The sequence below is a fragment of the Clupea harengus genome, unplaced genomic scaffold, assembly GCF_900700415.2.
Source record: "Clupea harengus unplaced genomic scaffold, Ch_v2.0.2, whole genome shotgun sequence".
Classification (NCBI taxonomy): domain Eukaryota; kingdom Metazoa; phylum Chordata; class Actinopteri; order Clupeiformes; family Clupeidae; genus Clupea; species Clupea harengus.
Genome location: NW_024879601.1, coordinates 145,131 through 160,731, shown reverse-complemented (window position 1 = coordinate 160,731; position 15,601 = coordinate 145,131). Strand labels below are relative to the sequence as shown.

Sequence of the window (15,601 nt, the reverse complement as noted above, 5' to 3'; positions counted from 1 at the left end):
GTGGTTTAACAGGTGTGATCTGGTCTATTCTGAGTGGTCTTTATAACATATACTGGTACCATGTTAGGAATCTTCTCCCAATTATTGTATTGCTAATATGATGTAAAATTAGTGTGCCAATTTCTCTTCATATCCACTGGCAGACCTGACATATTTAGACTTGATCATTAATTGCTTATTTGTTGGGAATGCAGTTAAATGTTGGTATGGTTCAAAGGTATTATATGAAGTGTAATTTGAAGAAATGATTGCAATTTTTATGAGTGCACTGGAAAAGTAGTTTATCACAGACTCACTGACCTGATGAATCACATGAACCTCTGCCAGGACCAAAATTGCGATATTGCAAAACAGTGAACCTGCTAACCTTAAAGTCAGAGCTCCCTAATAAAACCTGTTTAATCAAGAAAAGGTGGTGTTTTTTTTTATGGAATATAAAGTAAGAATCCTTATCAAGTGTATGTAGCACTGTTAACAGTGTAAATGCAAACTAATAGGTGGATTTTTGCATTTTTTATTTTAGCCTGTAGCTGCACATATCAAATCAATGAACCTGACATAATATGATGAAAGTATAGACAGTGAACATATGCCTAATAATCCATAAATTACTATTTATAGTCACATAATTCGACATGTGTGAAGTTATGCCAAATTCACACAGGTCAGCCTGGGGCCATGTTGGACCGGGCAAAGATTAGGTCATGGTGATAATGAATGGTACACTAGCATAATGGAATTAATCTTTAGCCACATCATTATATAATGCGTTTGATTTTAATGGGTTGGTTTAAAGTTGATTCCGCGTGGCACAGTAGCCAAAAGGCCTACAACAGTTCAGTCAGGGAAAGGAGAAGTGTTATCAACATGAGGCAGCTGCCTCTGTATTTTGTAGCCTAATTTAGGTGTAGGGCTGAGAGTTGAACCATGTCCTCCCTCTTCACTGTTCGAGGGCGATTAAATCCCAATTGCCCCGCCCTCAGTTGAAAAACTTCGATTTTCAAAACACTTTCTAAGGGAAATCACTGCAAAAGAAGGGATAATTCGTCAAAGTCTTTATGTCGCAGAAGAAAATACTGAAAACAACAATTTGAAGGAATGTACATTGTAACTGTGACTTTGGCCACTTTGGTCATCATCCCAGTGTTGCTGAAAATATTTTTCCCCTACTTCTGGGAAGATGTTGTCTACCTCAAGGATTTGGTTCGGATTTTACTCACGTTTGTTTCACGCAGAAAGAGAAGACCTTTATTTTTAGCTGTGGATCGATTTATAGAGCAGTCAGCCCTACATCCTAATAGGACTTTCGTCTTATTTGAAAACAAATCATATTCTTATCAAGATGCGGACAGAGAAAGCAACAAAATTGCGAATGCTTTACGGGCGTATTCTCGCCTTCAAGCGGGGGAAGCTGCGGCGCTCTTCATGGGGAACGAACCTACGTTTATGTTTACCTGGCTTGCACTGGCAAAGCTAGGATGCCCGGTAGCTTTTCTCAATCACAACATCAGATCGAAGTCTTTGCTTCATTGTTTTAGCTGCTGTGATGCTAAAGTCCTCATTGCCGCTGTAGGTAAGATGTAAGGCAATAATAACACTGGGAAGGAAGGAAGGCATTCAGGAACAATGTAGGCTCAAAACACAAACGTAGCCGCCACGAAGGTATTTTGTGGTGGAACAGGCCTGTATGTGCAGGTATCTGTGTTTTCTCTTAAGGAAGTCATCACAGTTTCTAGCCAGTACCGTTTCTAGATGGCCTGCGGAGCCTAGAGTAAGGTCGTAATGCTATAGCCTACCACCTCTCTCAAAAACAGATATTTCTTTCTTTTACTAGAAGAAATACCTCTAAACCACTTGTTAGCCATTAGTCCTATCTTGTAAACAGCACACTTATACATTATAGTAATGATACTTAAACATCTTTTTTTGTCTGTTCTCATGTACTTAAGTCAGGAAACGGAATGTATTGGAATAATGCTTAGTAATGTCTAATATTCATGAGCAGAGCACCGAGTTTGATATGTGATATCTTTTGGCAGAACTTGAGGATGCTCTGAAAGAAATCCAGCCAGCGCTTAAGGAGAAGGGTGTTTGTGTGTTCATTATGACCAAAGAGTGCAGCATCTCCGAGTTTACAAGCTTCACAGACAAAGTTGAATTTGCCTCTGATTCCCCCATATCCCGTTCACACCGCTCACAAATAACCTTCAAAAGCCCTGCTGTGTATATTTATACATCAGGCACCACAGGTAGGTTAAAATAAAGAATTATCTGACCTCGATGATATCAAATTCCAGCTTGCATATCATTACAATCCTTCACATTTTATTCTCGTTCAAATGCACCTCTAATCCATACATACATCCATACACACTTTTTCTTTTAGCATGAGATGTCCTTGCAATTTTACATCCAGTTATCTGTGAACTGTGTAGTCATGTTCTCAATATGTGGCTCTCATGTTTTTGTCTGCCCCTAGGCCTTCCTAAAGCAGCCACTGTTAGCCAGACCCGTCTACTGGCTGCACTTGCTGTGTTAGCTTCCAATGGTGTCACTGCAGGGGATGTCATCTACCTCAACCTACCTATGTACCATACGGCAGGTTTCCTCATTGGGTTTATAGGAAGCATTGAAACAGGTAATCCCTGACAGGCTGTTTTGTTTTAGGCTGTGTATGTTTGATAACCCTTCTGATTTTTATCTGAATTATAAGCATAGACTTTTAAGGATGTTGAGAGGTTCAGACTTGCATGGCTGTTCTATGTACAAGCTTATGGCCCTGGGCTTTGAAACTGGTGCAATTACAAGTTTCCCTCTGGGATGGCAATGAAAGAGCCCTTTGTGTACCTCAGCTGTTACATTTAAGTAATCACATGAAAGCCGTTCCAAGGAAAAGAAAGAAAAGAACCTTAGTAGGTCTCACCTCAGGTCAGTTTTGACCAAGTGGGTTAAAGTTCAAAGCACTTCATTGTAATTCACAAGCCTCCTGTGATTCAGAGTACAGTTATCTGAATCTTGCTTTAGACAGAGTACACAGTGCTGTTTTTGTTGATTAGAGTGTGTTACGTAGGTTTGCTAATTCCCTAAATGTCTTTTTAAGAAGGTACGGTTGGAATTCTGTGTGCTTTTCCCACAATTACCAGCTGTGTCAGAACATATGTAAAATGTTAGTATCAGCATAAAAGTTGGCTCACAGCCCTACAATAAGTAGAGATGTTTGAAAAGCAGAGAGTTCGTTCAGTGAAAGCATATGTTGTGAATCAACCAAAATGACAAATGAACCATCTCCTCGCCAAAGATGCATGTCAAGGTGATTTATGCTGATACCACCTGTGACTGTATCGTGTGATATTCATGGTGCTATATCCTCCAATAAGATTCAGTGTGACTGTGTCATGTGATATTCGTGATGATATATCCTCCAATAAGATTCAATGTGACTGTGTCATGTGATATTCATGGTAATACATCCTTAATAAGATTCAATGTGACTGTGTCATGTGATATTCATGGTAATATATCCTCCAATAAGATTCAGAGTGAAAATCAAGTGTTATCCTATTAGGCCCCAAATATTGTTTGTATTCTTTGGATAATTTAGAGCCATCATAAATCCTATATGAGTACCCTGTAACCAGAACCATAGTTAGAACCATCGGGTGGCTATTAATGGCACTATAGGGCTGGGCGATATGGACAAAAATCATAGCTCTGTATTTTTAGGCTGAATGGCAGTACACAGTATATATCTTGGTATATTCTATGAAGTGGGCTAAATGTTCAGTTGGAAGTCAAAGCCACATGTGAGATGTCAAAAGCACTTTTCTTAAAACAGGCCGCGATCAAAATAAAATGAGACATAGTATGTTTGATTTAGTGCTGCAAAACATGTAAATGAAATATAATAGAAAATATATAGCCTTTATTAAATAAAAATAGGCCAATTTCTGAGAATGCTCCTTTAGTTGTTTTCAACAACAATAACAGACTGATTAAAATAGAGAACAAAAACAGGTTTTCCTCTACCTACAGACCCACGTCAGCATCGCTGGTGATTTCTGGGAACTTTTTAGAAAAACAAAGGGAATATTGAAATGTTTAAATGAATTAAGAATGTTTCAGATTGAGCTAAAATGTAAAGATTAAAAGATAAGAATCGGACATTTATTAATGTAGTGACATTGTTTTGAAGCACATGATTAAACTGCATGAATAGTGCATGTAGGTTTTGATTTCACTTTTTAAAATAATGGACCTATTTTATTTACATTATATGTATAATATGATTAAAAATCTACATATATTTATTTGCTGAAGTGTCAGGAGCAAGCCCAGACTGTAAGCGTGCTCACGAGAGAGCAAAGAAAATGTCCTCTTCACAGTGATCTGCCATCAAACACATCAAACCTTTATTCACCTAACCACTGAGAACTTGCAACAAGCCAAATGTAAGGACAGCACTTCAATTGCCAGATTGTTTTCCGTTTTGTCCACAGACATTATGCTAGAACTAAACGGATTGCCAACCATAAACCATTGCAACCTTAGACTAAACCAGAGATTTATTTCACAATCACAAAGATAACCTAGCTGGTAGGGTAATAGTCTTGTGTCTTCTGGAGAAGTACGTTCATTTAGAAAGATCTAGAGCTAACTTACTCTGTCCGACATCAAAGGGCGACTGTTGTGTCATCTCTCGTCGCCTGTGGCTGGGCCAAAACATGGCACTTGAACATACCACAGAGACTACAGCCAATGGCCATAGTATACCACAGAGACTACAGCCAATGGCCAAAGTATATTTATTTACAGCTGTGTTTCAGTGCAAATGCGAGTTACTTCTCTCCTTGGATACACAGGAGTGTGATAGACTTTGAGCATCTGCATTTGCAAATGGGAACACCATGAAGACTCTAAACTGACACAGCACAGCTACATACATATATTTACTGTCTACACACTTGAATTGACAAGGGTCTAAATGAGCCTTTAGGTGAATAAATACTAGTCCTGAATACAACTCCTGTTCACCGCTTAACATGCAGAAACACATTGGTGTTGGAACACATTTTCTTTTCTAAGGTTACATTGTGCTGTTGACTTACAGAATACGCTTAAGTAAAAGCCATCTTAGTGATATCTCTTTTCTGTTGTCTTAATTTGCACATTTGGCATTGAGGTAATCCAAAAGTAACGGAAAGTAATCAAGTTGCATTACTTTAATATTGTGATATTTGGATTAGGTCACTGAATACAACAGGTAATCAGTAATTGTATCGGAATACATTTTTAAAGTAACCCTCCCAACCCTGCTAACAGGTTAGCTGACCAATTCTAACCTTAGCTAACTGGATATCTGTGTAGACGTTAGCAGTGTTGGTCTTGCCTGTAAATGCTTCATTAAATTTGACGTGGAGTCCTTGGAAAACAACAGTATATTCACCGCAGGGGGAGGGGCATAATGTGCACTGCACTGTTATGTTCTTCCCACTTTCAGTTTTTAGGACAAAATAGTGTTGATATTTCCAGCCAGGGAAAGCATTTTTTGAACTCAAGGTCATCATATGGACTTTTCTCTGTTGTCTTCTCCTGATATATTGTAAAGTGCGCATATGGATGATAGTATAATGTTCTGCATTTTAGAATCTATTTTAAATGTGTAATCCTGTTAATAATCTCAATTATTAAGAGGTATCTGTAATCTAACCTCTAATCAAAAGTAATTTTTTTCTGTAACTGTACCGGAATACAGTTACCTTTTTTTGTATCCTAATTACGTAACACCATTCCATGTATTCCGTTACTCCCCCAGCCTGGGTACTACACATTGTACAAGAAGACAAAAAAGATCTGATCAATTTCTGGTGCTCCTGTCCCCCATTTTTAAGGTGCCACTATTGTTTTACGAAGAAAGTTTTCAGCTTCACAGTTCTGGGATGAATGCAGAAAGTACAACATCACAGTTATCCAGTATATAGGAGAGGTTTTACGCTATCTTTGCAACACGCCAAAGGTGAGACTTCGCTTCACAATTTCTCTAAAACCAATATGATAGTAAAAGGATAATACATAACTCAGTGGTTCCCAAAGTGTGAGGCGGGACCCCCAAGGGGAACTTGGAGTTACAGCAGGGGAGGGGGGGGGGGGGGGTTAAGGGTGAACGGTGAATGGAACGAGAAACCTAAACAACCAATTAAAGGTAAAAATGTGTATGGTAGTACTCTTATAGCATAGTAGCTTATTACTTACCTATTTGGTGATGAGTTTATCGCCCACTTTATCGCCCACCTTATATAATGTGGTCAGGGCCTGTCGTTTGGCCTGTATAAAGGGATAAAGCTCTGGTCAAATAAAATTAAAAAATGTTTGAGTGTTCAAATGTAGAAACGGTGTATAAGAAAAGCTATTTTTTATTCAATTTGTTTTCATTGTCAAAGGGGACCTCCCATGAAAAGTTTGGGAACCACTGACATAACTACATGAAACCATGTGTTCTATTTAATTTACCTTACTGAATTGCAATAGGAAGTTCTAGTGTTTAATTGCATGTTCATGGTAAATGTGGCTCCATATACAGTACCAGCTGAATGCATCAGACTAAATACCTTTACCCCAGTACAACCAGTCCTGTCTGGTTTTATGGACTTTCAGAGGGGGGTCGTGAGCAAGAGTGAGACCACCCCAACGGTGTGTCTCCAGCAGCTAGACTGCGCAGTAAACTGTGTCTCCTCTTAAGGACAGCATGTAGCTCCTCCTATATGTGTCCATTCCCATTCACATAGAGCACAGCTGGTGGACAGAAATAGAAGTAACCACGAGAATGTGATATTTTTCAGAAAACATTGCAGAATGTCCATTGCAGATTGGCCTCTCACATTTCTGTGTAACATTTTATAATTTGTGTGAAAATATATTGTTGTTAAACCAGCTGTTAAATCTTACTTTTGATTATTTTAGTTAGTCTTTTGCGTTTAAAATCATATTTTATAGTCTCTTAAATTTATGGGAGGTTATATGTTGGTGCCACATGGGTGTGGTTTGGAGCAATATATACATTCTTTCTTTGGCCATTGAAACAGTATCTAGCAGCAGCATGGAGGCTCAGATCACAGATGATCATGTGCCTACTTCCTTAGCCTAAGAATGTTGAGCTTAAAGACCCAGGCCTCCACTAGGAATAGCTGTTGGCCTTTACTTGCAGATACCAGGTTGAGGAGTTATGAAATGGAATATCTTGAATGCAGTATGGAGTGGTTTGAGTTGGTTGAGTTCAGATGGCCATGTTTAGTATTTCTAAATGTCAAGTAAAATTTTTAATTGGAAATGAAACACTCCACTGTATGTTCCCTGCATGGAAAAAAAATCTACATTGATCTACATGTTGACATGTTGACATCTTGATAAGGTTCAGTGCCAAGAATATACATTGAATTATTTTTCACCATGTTATAGTATATTATAGTAATATAAGCACTATACTATATATGTCATAGGCTTAACAGAATATTCAAATGATAAGTCAACACTGCAGCCTCAACAGTTTTATTACAGTACAGTACAGTGTGACTGAAATCCAGGACAAATGACATTTGTGAGAGTAGTCCACTCATCCTAGAGCTGAATTACGATATCAAATTCAGTGGGGTGGGTGCATGCACTGGAGGACATTTTCACTTGGCTGCTCCTCAGTCGTTGCAAAAATAGACTTCACTCTTATTTTTGCTCCTCACTTGACGTCACTGGCCTATCATGTCTTTTGGGCTTTCAGTCACTGCAAAGAGAGAGCTTTCATCACGTCACACACAACAAACCTGTTCAAACTGCATGTGTTCCGGACATTATGTTGAAAAACCATAGGAAAAAATAGTAAAAGAACACAGTTCATTTATGTGTAATGGATTTGTCCATATGATTTTCTGATGACATGCATTTCAAAAATCTAATAGTTTAACAAATATGTAGCCAGTCTCAAGCACAACCCACAAATCCAGTAATGTTTTAATCAAATAATTCACAAGAACTCAAGAAAACATTCTTCACTGGGGCTACAACTGGTGTATTGATGTGATTTTGCCTTCACACTTTTTGCTTATCTTCTGCTTTCAATGGCATGTATAAAAACAGTATATACTAATACCTCTGTTTTTTTCTCTAGAAAGAGAATGATCAACTTCATAAAGTGAGACTTGCCATTGGAAATGGCCTACGTGCAGAGATATGGAGAGAGTTCCTGAATCGTTTTGGCAACATTCAAGTTAGAGAGTTTTATGCATCCACTGAGGGAAATGTGGGATTTGTCAACTACATTGGCAAAATTGGTGCAATTGGCCGGGTCAACCCTTTTCATAAAGTAAGTAAGATCTGCTTTCAAAATATTATAACTAGGGATGGGTATCGTTTGGTTTTTATCCGATACCGGTACATAACCGATACTTTTAAAACGAGACCGGTGCCTAAACGGTGCCGGAACCGATACTTTTATAATAAATAAAAAAAATTACGATTGACGACATTTAAGAAAGGCTTTTTTCATTGCCAAATATTTGAACTGTTTAAAGTAGATTATATATATAAAAAATACAAAACACTTTTTAACTTAAAACTTAAATAATATATGAACTGTGAACAAAAGTTTAGACTATACTTAAATAAATACAAATAAATACAAAACACACACACACTCTGTACACACACTACAGCTTCAATACTTCAGCAATTCTTTTGTAGAAATATCAGCATATTTGCCTTCTCCGGCAAAATCCGACACCTTTCCTGACTAATCACAAGACCTGCAGAGGAGAAAACCCTCTCCGATGCTGTCGATGAGGCCTGTACACACAGATATGTATCTGAAAGTACACAATTAGGGATGGGTATCGTTTGGGTTTTTTCCGATACTGGTGCTAAACCGGTACTTTTAAAACGATACCGGTGCCTAAACGGTGCCTGAACCGCTCCTTTTTTTTTTTAAGCACAAAGCGACGATTGACGACATTAAAGAAAGGCTTTTTTTATTGCCAAGGCAATTTTTTTTCTTCAAATTGAACAATGTATGAACTGTTTAAAGTATATTATAAATATAAATACATACAAAACACTTGGCTTCCAACTACAGCTTCAAACTTTTTAACTTCAAACTATGAACATTATATTAACTGTAAACAACAGTTTATAGTATACTTAAATAAATATAAATAAATACAAAAAACAGCTTCAAACTTCTTTTGCAAAAATATGAGCATATTGGCCTTTGGAGTCAAAAATGTATTTTTTGTTTGCATTTATTTAATGAAATTTCACCATTTTATGATTTGTTTATACTAGGGCTGTCAGCGTTAACGCGTTAATCTATGCGATTAATGCGGACGCGATTAACGCGATAAAATATTTTAACGCAATTAACGCAACTAGAAAAAAAAGGCAATTTTTAATGCCTTTATTTGGATAGTTATGAAGTTATGACAGGAAGCGATGCGAAGAAGAGGTGGGGAGAGGATTGGGAAATTACATCAGGCCAGACTTGAACCTGTGTCCCCTCGGGCAAATTAAGTAGGGGGCTTGGCCTACCAAAAGCCCCTTTGTTCAAAGTGGGGAATGAGAAAAAGTTTGAGAACCACTGCGGTAGTTGAAGATGGAGAGAGCTGAGGGATTGTTGGGCGGAAAGTTTCTGTTTAATAGGCAAAATTACGGAACAATCGACAAAACTAAAGTTGTATGTAGCATTTGTCAAATTGAATTTAGCTATCACAGAAGCAGCTCATCTTTAAGTTATCACCTTAATGCAAAGCACCCGACAGAAAGCAGTCCCAGGTTAGATGGTCGCCAACCCACACTCTACGACTTCTCTAGTAAAATAACTAGACCAGTCCGTGAAAAGGTTACCAAGGCTTTAGCAGTTTGGGTTGCCGGTGACTGTCGGACCATCAACATAGTTAAGGACATTGGGCTGACTGAGGTGATTCGAATTGCTTCAGTAGACAACTCTTACGATTTACCGTCGAGGGGCACTGTCATGGCAAAAAGTGACCGGGTGCCAAAAAGAGCCCGGGTGATGTAATATTGGCTTTCGAACGACTTTTGAGTGACAGTTGCTATACCAACGCTTGCATTACGTAACCCGGACACTAATTTGCTAACATCTTAAATAATATACGGTGCTTGTTCATCTACCTTTTTAGCAGGCCAGCCAGTTAATTTGCTCACATCTTAAATAATATACGGTACGGTGCTTGTTCATATACCTTTTAAGCAAGCTAGCCAGTTAATTTAATAACATCTTAAATAATATATGGTGCTTGTTCATCTACCTTTTAAGCAAGCCAGCAAGTTAATTTGCTAACATCTTAAATACTATACGGTGCTTGTTCATCTACCTTTTTAGCAAGCCAGCCAGTTAATTTGCTAACATCTTAAATAATATACGGTGCTTGTTCATCTACCTTTTTAGCAAGCCAGCCAGTTAATTTGCTAACATCTTAAATAATTTAAGATCTACCATTATTTGTTGATATAGGCCTATTTAGAAAGACTTGGGAGAGTTCATACTAGCTTGCTAGCTAAACACTAAGCAAAATAATGTGTCCCAGCTAACGGAGTAATCGCTAACGAGATGCTAGCGGCGAAACCGGTTGAAATGTACTTACTTTGACACTATAACAAAGTTGTAAGTCAACAACTTTCCTAACACAGTCAAACATCAAGCACATGGTTGTTTTGCTTGGTTTATTGCAGGTAAAATACAGGCAAGCTGGTCTCAGGTAGCGAAGTATAATGCGAGATTCTCTGGGGTAAATTGCGTTATTGAGGTTGTCTGACTTCCAAAAAGAGCCCGGGTGACGTAATGCTAACGTTGGTATGGCAACTGTCACTCAAGAGTCGTTCGAAAGCCAATATTACATCACCCGGGCTCTTTTTGGCACCCGGTCACTTTTTGCCATGACAGCACCATTGTGTCTCGCATACATTCCTTTTATGACGGCGAGAGAACGCGAAAAATTCAGCTCCTCGAGCAAGCTGCCACCGTCACCCTTACTGGTGACCACTGGACATCAGTCATCAATGACAATTACCTGGGTGTCACAGCTCATTTGATTGACAGTGTATGGAAATTGAGATATTTTTCATTGGAAGTTAAAAAAAAAAAAAACAGACAAACAAACTTTTAATCGCGATTAATCTAGATTAATGAATTTCAAAATGTGAGATTAATTAGTATTTTTTTTTAATCTATTGACAGCCCTAGTTTATACCTATCTTTTCTATCTTGTTACTCTTGTTCTCTTGTTACTTGAACACACTGAGTACTAGAAAATGTGTACTGCCCCTTTAAGAGACTACCGTTGGTAGTTTAGCTGTCATCTCCGTATATTTTTCAGTCTTCGGTTGCTGATTTGCCGTTGACTCTTGCCTTCTCTCCCCTCTTTTCACGCAATTATTTTGTTGCATTTGCTGCACGTCGCGATGTTTGAATCTTTTTCTGCGAAATACAGCCACATACAGACCGTTTTTCTCTGTTAAAAAGTTGATGGCTAGTTTTGTTTGTGCTTGCCTGCTCTTCACTGTCATATCAGAACCGGTTCCAATACAACCGGTACCTACCCGGACCGAAATGCAACGCAGATTTCGGTGCTTCATTTCGGCATTTATCAGATAAGACTGTTGCTATGAAAACACCAATGAGCGTGAGCGACACAGGACAAAGTTTACATTGGGAGCTGGGGCAGTTTTACATGTGCCCCACAGAATCTGCCTAGCGACCGTGTTCAATTGGCTCAGGCACCGAAATGAAGCACCGAAATCTGAGTTGCATTTCGGTCCGGGTAGGTACCGGTTGTATTGGAACCGGTTCTCGGTACCCAACCCTAATTATACCAGTGTTGTTATGTCACTTTCTAGCATTGCCAGCTGTCACACGGATCATATTGCCAAAAGTAGATCTCATATGATACGCTATCTCGTACCAGAACATTTTTCATGACCTTAATTCTTAATACTGTACCAGTGACTTGATCAGATACATTCTTCTTCATAATTATTTTCCTCTTTAGATTGCTGATTCATCAACAAGACTATACTCATATTTTCAGCTTTTGTTTCTTACAGAAATTTTTCCCTTATGCTTTGATAAAATATGATACTGAGGGAGACGAGCCAGTGAGGAACTCCAAGGGTCTCTGTATTGAAGCTTCAAAGGGTGAGTACATCATTGTCATGAAGTCTAGCCATTGTGTTGATGACGTGATTATGATCGGCCCTCATCCATTTGTGTATTCCAGGAGAGACCGGCCTGCTGGTTTCAAAGATAACAGACATTGCTCCTTTTGTGGGATACGCTAATAACCAACAACAGACAGAGAAGAAGAAGCTTCGAAATGTGTTTAAAAAGGGGGACCTGTACTTCAACAGTGGAGATCTTCTGAGAATCGATTGGGAAAACTTCATCTATTTCCAGGATCGTGTTGGAGACACTTTTAGGTTCAAGACCTTACTCCCTGAATATGCCAAAGCTCTGTGCATAGACCGATATTGATTCACTTGTTTGCCCCTTTGTATTATGCTGACTGTGTCTTTTCAGCCTGAAATGAAATCTACACTGATACAATAGGCTCAATTTCTTGCTTAAAACTAGGTCACAGTTATCTTCTATTTCCTTGCATCATACTCCTAAAGCAAGACATGTATGTGTATGCAAATGAGTAGGAATTAGGCATAGTCTGCTTGCTTGCTCATCACTGCCCTGGTTTAGAAATGACAAACAATACGGGCTAGCCGGCCACAGACAGGGGTTGCAACTCAGTGGACGTCTCTGTTGATGTGTGTCAAATCAGCTCAAATGTCATGTACTCAATCTAGCAAACCTGCTTGAAAATGTTTCCTCACTGAACTGTACTCTGCAAATCAAGTTAAATGAAACCATAGTCAATTACAAAGAACTTTATTTTTCTGCATTTTCTTTAAAAGATGGAAAGGAGAGAATGTGGCAACAACTGAAGTCTCAGACATTGTCACAATGATTGACTTTGTTGAGGAGGCCAATGTGTACGGAGTTCAAGTTCCAGGTATTAATTTAAACTTTTTTGTGTGGCTTCTGTGTAGTGGTTTATTTTGTGTATAAAGACTGTTGTCTTGTTTTCTGAAGGCCATGAAGGGAGGATTGGGATGGCGGCTGTAACAATAACAAAAGGAAAAGCGTTGGACAGTAAGAAAATGTTCAGCCATGTTGCTAGTTATCTCCCTGCATATGCTCAACCACGTTTCATCAGAATTCAGGTAACCATTTTAACCTTTTGTTCTGAATTTCATATGATGCGTGCCATTAATCATTGTATATCAATCTTTCCTAGTGTAATAAGCCACAGCATGGGTTGTAAGAAAATGCACTGATTCTTGATAACCGCTAACCTGTATGACATCCTTCCAAGAATTCTGTTGAGGTGACGGGGACATTCAAGCAAATGAAGAAGACGCTGGTGGAAGAAGGCTTCAACCCCACCTTGATAACGGATCCCCTCTTTTTCCTGGATGACAAAGAGAAGAGTTATATACCAATGACCAAGGACATTTATAAGGCAGTTGTGTCAGGAAATAGCAAGCTGTGATCGGATGTGGCCTGCACCTTTCCCTTGCATCAGATCCATGGAAGCAATCCCCCTCTGGATCTGTATGTATTTTGATCATGAGTATTGATCATGAGTATTGATCATGAGTATTAGTAAGTATAACAAATATTTTCTGTTCATCACTTGTATTTCTCTGAATGATTGCTTTTCACCTCAGGGATTATGCCTATGTTTTCCCCATGACCAAACATGTGTTGGCGGCTAGAGGACTGGAATGGCAGGAAAGAATCTTTTTGAATCTTACTTTTCAATAGAAAATTATGCTCATGTCTATCCTCTGCTGGCAAATGTGCTCAAATATCCATATAGCAAGTTAGTGACCGCCATTGGATTACCCTTTCACACTCAAGGACAATTCCAATTTCCTGATAGTGTATCTTAGAACTTTGCCGATAAAGAGGTTAAACATTGATATACTGAAAGGAACCTCCAATACTTATGTTAGCGTTACTGCGGTAAGAGTGGTGTGTGCCTGCCCAATATGTGATTCAGCAGTACATGATGTGTAATTTGGCACTTGGCATCATGGTCCCACAGAAAACAGACTTCATTAATATGGCTCCACGCAATTTAGGAACTCAGACCTAGTCCCTCTTCTTCTAATGCTATATTGCTACCCGTTAGGTAGGCTGACCTAGGGTCATTTCTTTGGATGCCTACAATCTGTTTTGACGAATACCTCTCTTACTTTTTAATAACTAGTTTCTTCTAGGAATAGTGCCACTCAGTATATTGTTACAGCCGTTTTCTATATTTTGGCATATTCCACGGACACAGCTTGTTACTAGTTCTGGAGAATAGCTCAGAGGCTACAGTGCTGCTATGGGGCTTACCAGCATGCTAGACCGATGTCAGCATAACCATTTGGTCCAGTGCAGAGGCTGGACGGCAATCCATTGCTGTATAATGCAATGTAACAGTTCTGCTGCAGCATGTTCAACCCAGGTGATTAGCCAGGTATCTCAAGACTTACATCACTGCTTTATTGGTTTGAAACTAATCCTAATCTAAAACTAATCCTAATATAAAACTAATCCTAGCCAGTCATTGCAGAAACACCTTTACCTAGTAATACTTCTCTTGCTAAAAATTTCTTGCGAGGCCAATAGTGGATCGGAGCATCATAATAATTTGTCAGGTACAAGTTACTTATTCAGTTACACATACAAACTAGGTCAAAGTGAATAATATAAAGTTACAAATACATAACTGATTACATTACAGATAGGGGTCACACATTCACACAGATAAATGGAGGGGTTTGTCACCTCCAGAGGGGGGTTACCTGCAACCCACAGAGAGCAGAATTATCATGATTCTGAGATCTATGTTCAAAATAATCTATTCAGCTGCAGGACTGAGACCACTGTGCCACTCAGACTGAGACCATTCAAATGAACCCAAACATTACAAAGAAATAATCTAATAATCTAAATACCACATTTAGTTCCCTAGTAGTCCAGTAGTAGTCCTGCTCAACTGACCCACACCTAATGAGTAATTGTAACTAGAATGTAATCTGTGTTTTACAATCCAAAGATTCTCGGCCTGCAATTTGAGCCTTACATCTCTGCAGTATTATAGCAATTTAAGACAAGTGCTGTTTCTTTGCACATAGATTTGCACACACCTTTGTCCTATTCCAAACACTCCAGTCAGTGGACATATTACATTACCCTAGTTTCACAACCTCTCTTTTGAGCTATTGTGCCTGCAATTGTACCTGTAAATGTACAAATAAATGTTCACAGAGACGTAATGCTGTGGAAGGGACGGGTGATTATCAAACCTTGATGGTGGCATGTTCATGTGTGTAAGAAATTTGCAATAAATTTGAATATACTGTTACTTCCTGTTGTTTATGTTACACTATCCAAATCCCTCTGTCGTAGTGCCATTTGAACTATATCAACTGCTTAGGCAAAGGCCACAGACTTGATCACTCCCTTAATTTATATTAATATTTAGGGCCAGAGCAGGCA

At 38.7% G+C, this 15,601-nt stretch overlaps 1 protein-coding gene across 1 annotated transcript; it reads left to right on the top strand.

The window, feature by feature from the left end:
* The first annotated feature begins 764 nt into the window (after nucleotides 1-764).
* LOC122129158 (very long-chain acyl-CoA synthetase-like) lies at nucleotides 765-14,462 on the top strand. Its single transcript, XM_042704201.1, has 10 exons — nucleotides 765-1,573; nucleotides 2,040-2,249; nucleotides 2,480-2,638; nucleotides 5,889-6,013; nucleotides 8,156-8,350; nucleotides 12,103-12,193; nucleotides 12,276-12,474; nucleotides 12,961-13,058; nucleotides 13,139-13,269; nucleotides 13,422-14,462. Exons 1-10 carry the CDS (start codon nucleotides 1,099-1,101, stop codon nucleotides 13,596-13,598), a joined length of 1,860 nt encoding a protein of 619 aa, XP_042560135.1. The 5' UTR covers nucleotides 765-1,098; the 3' UTR covers nucleotides 13,599-14,462.
* The last annotated feature ends 1,139 nt before the right edge of the window (nucleotides 14,463-15,601 follow it).

Bases quoted from the DNA above. Each gene is read 5' to 3' on its own strand.
- LOC122129158 (XM_042704201.1), top strand. From the start codon at position 1,099: ATGTACATTGTAACTGTGACTTTGGCCACTTTGGTCATCATCCCAGTG. The intron at 13,059-13,138 runs GTATTAATTTAA...TGTTTTCTGAAG, and splicing joins GTACGGAGTTCAAGTTCCAG to GCCATGAAGGGAGGATTGGG. The intron at 13,270-13,421 runs GTAACCATTTTA...CATCCTTCCAAG, and splicing joins CACGTTTCATCAGAATTCAG to AATTCTGTTGAGGTGACGGG.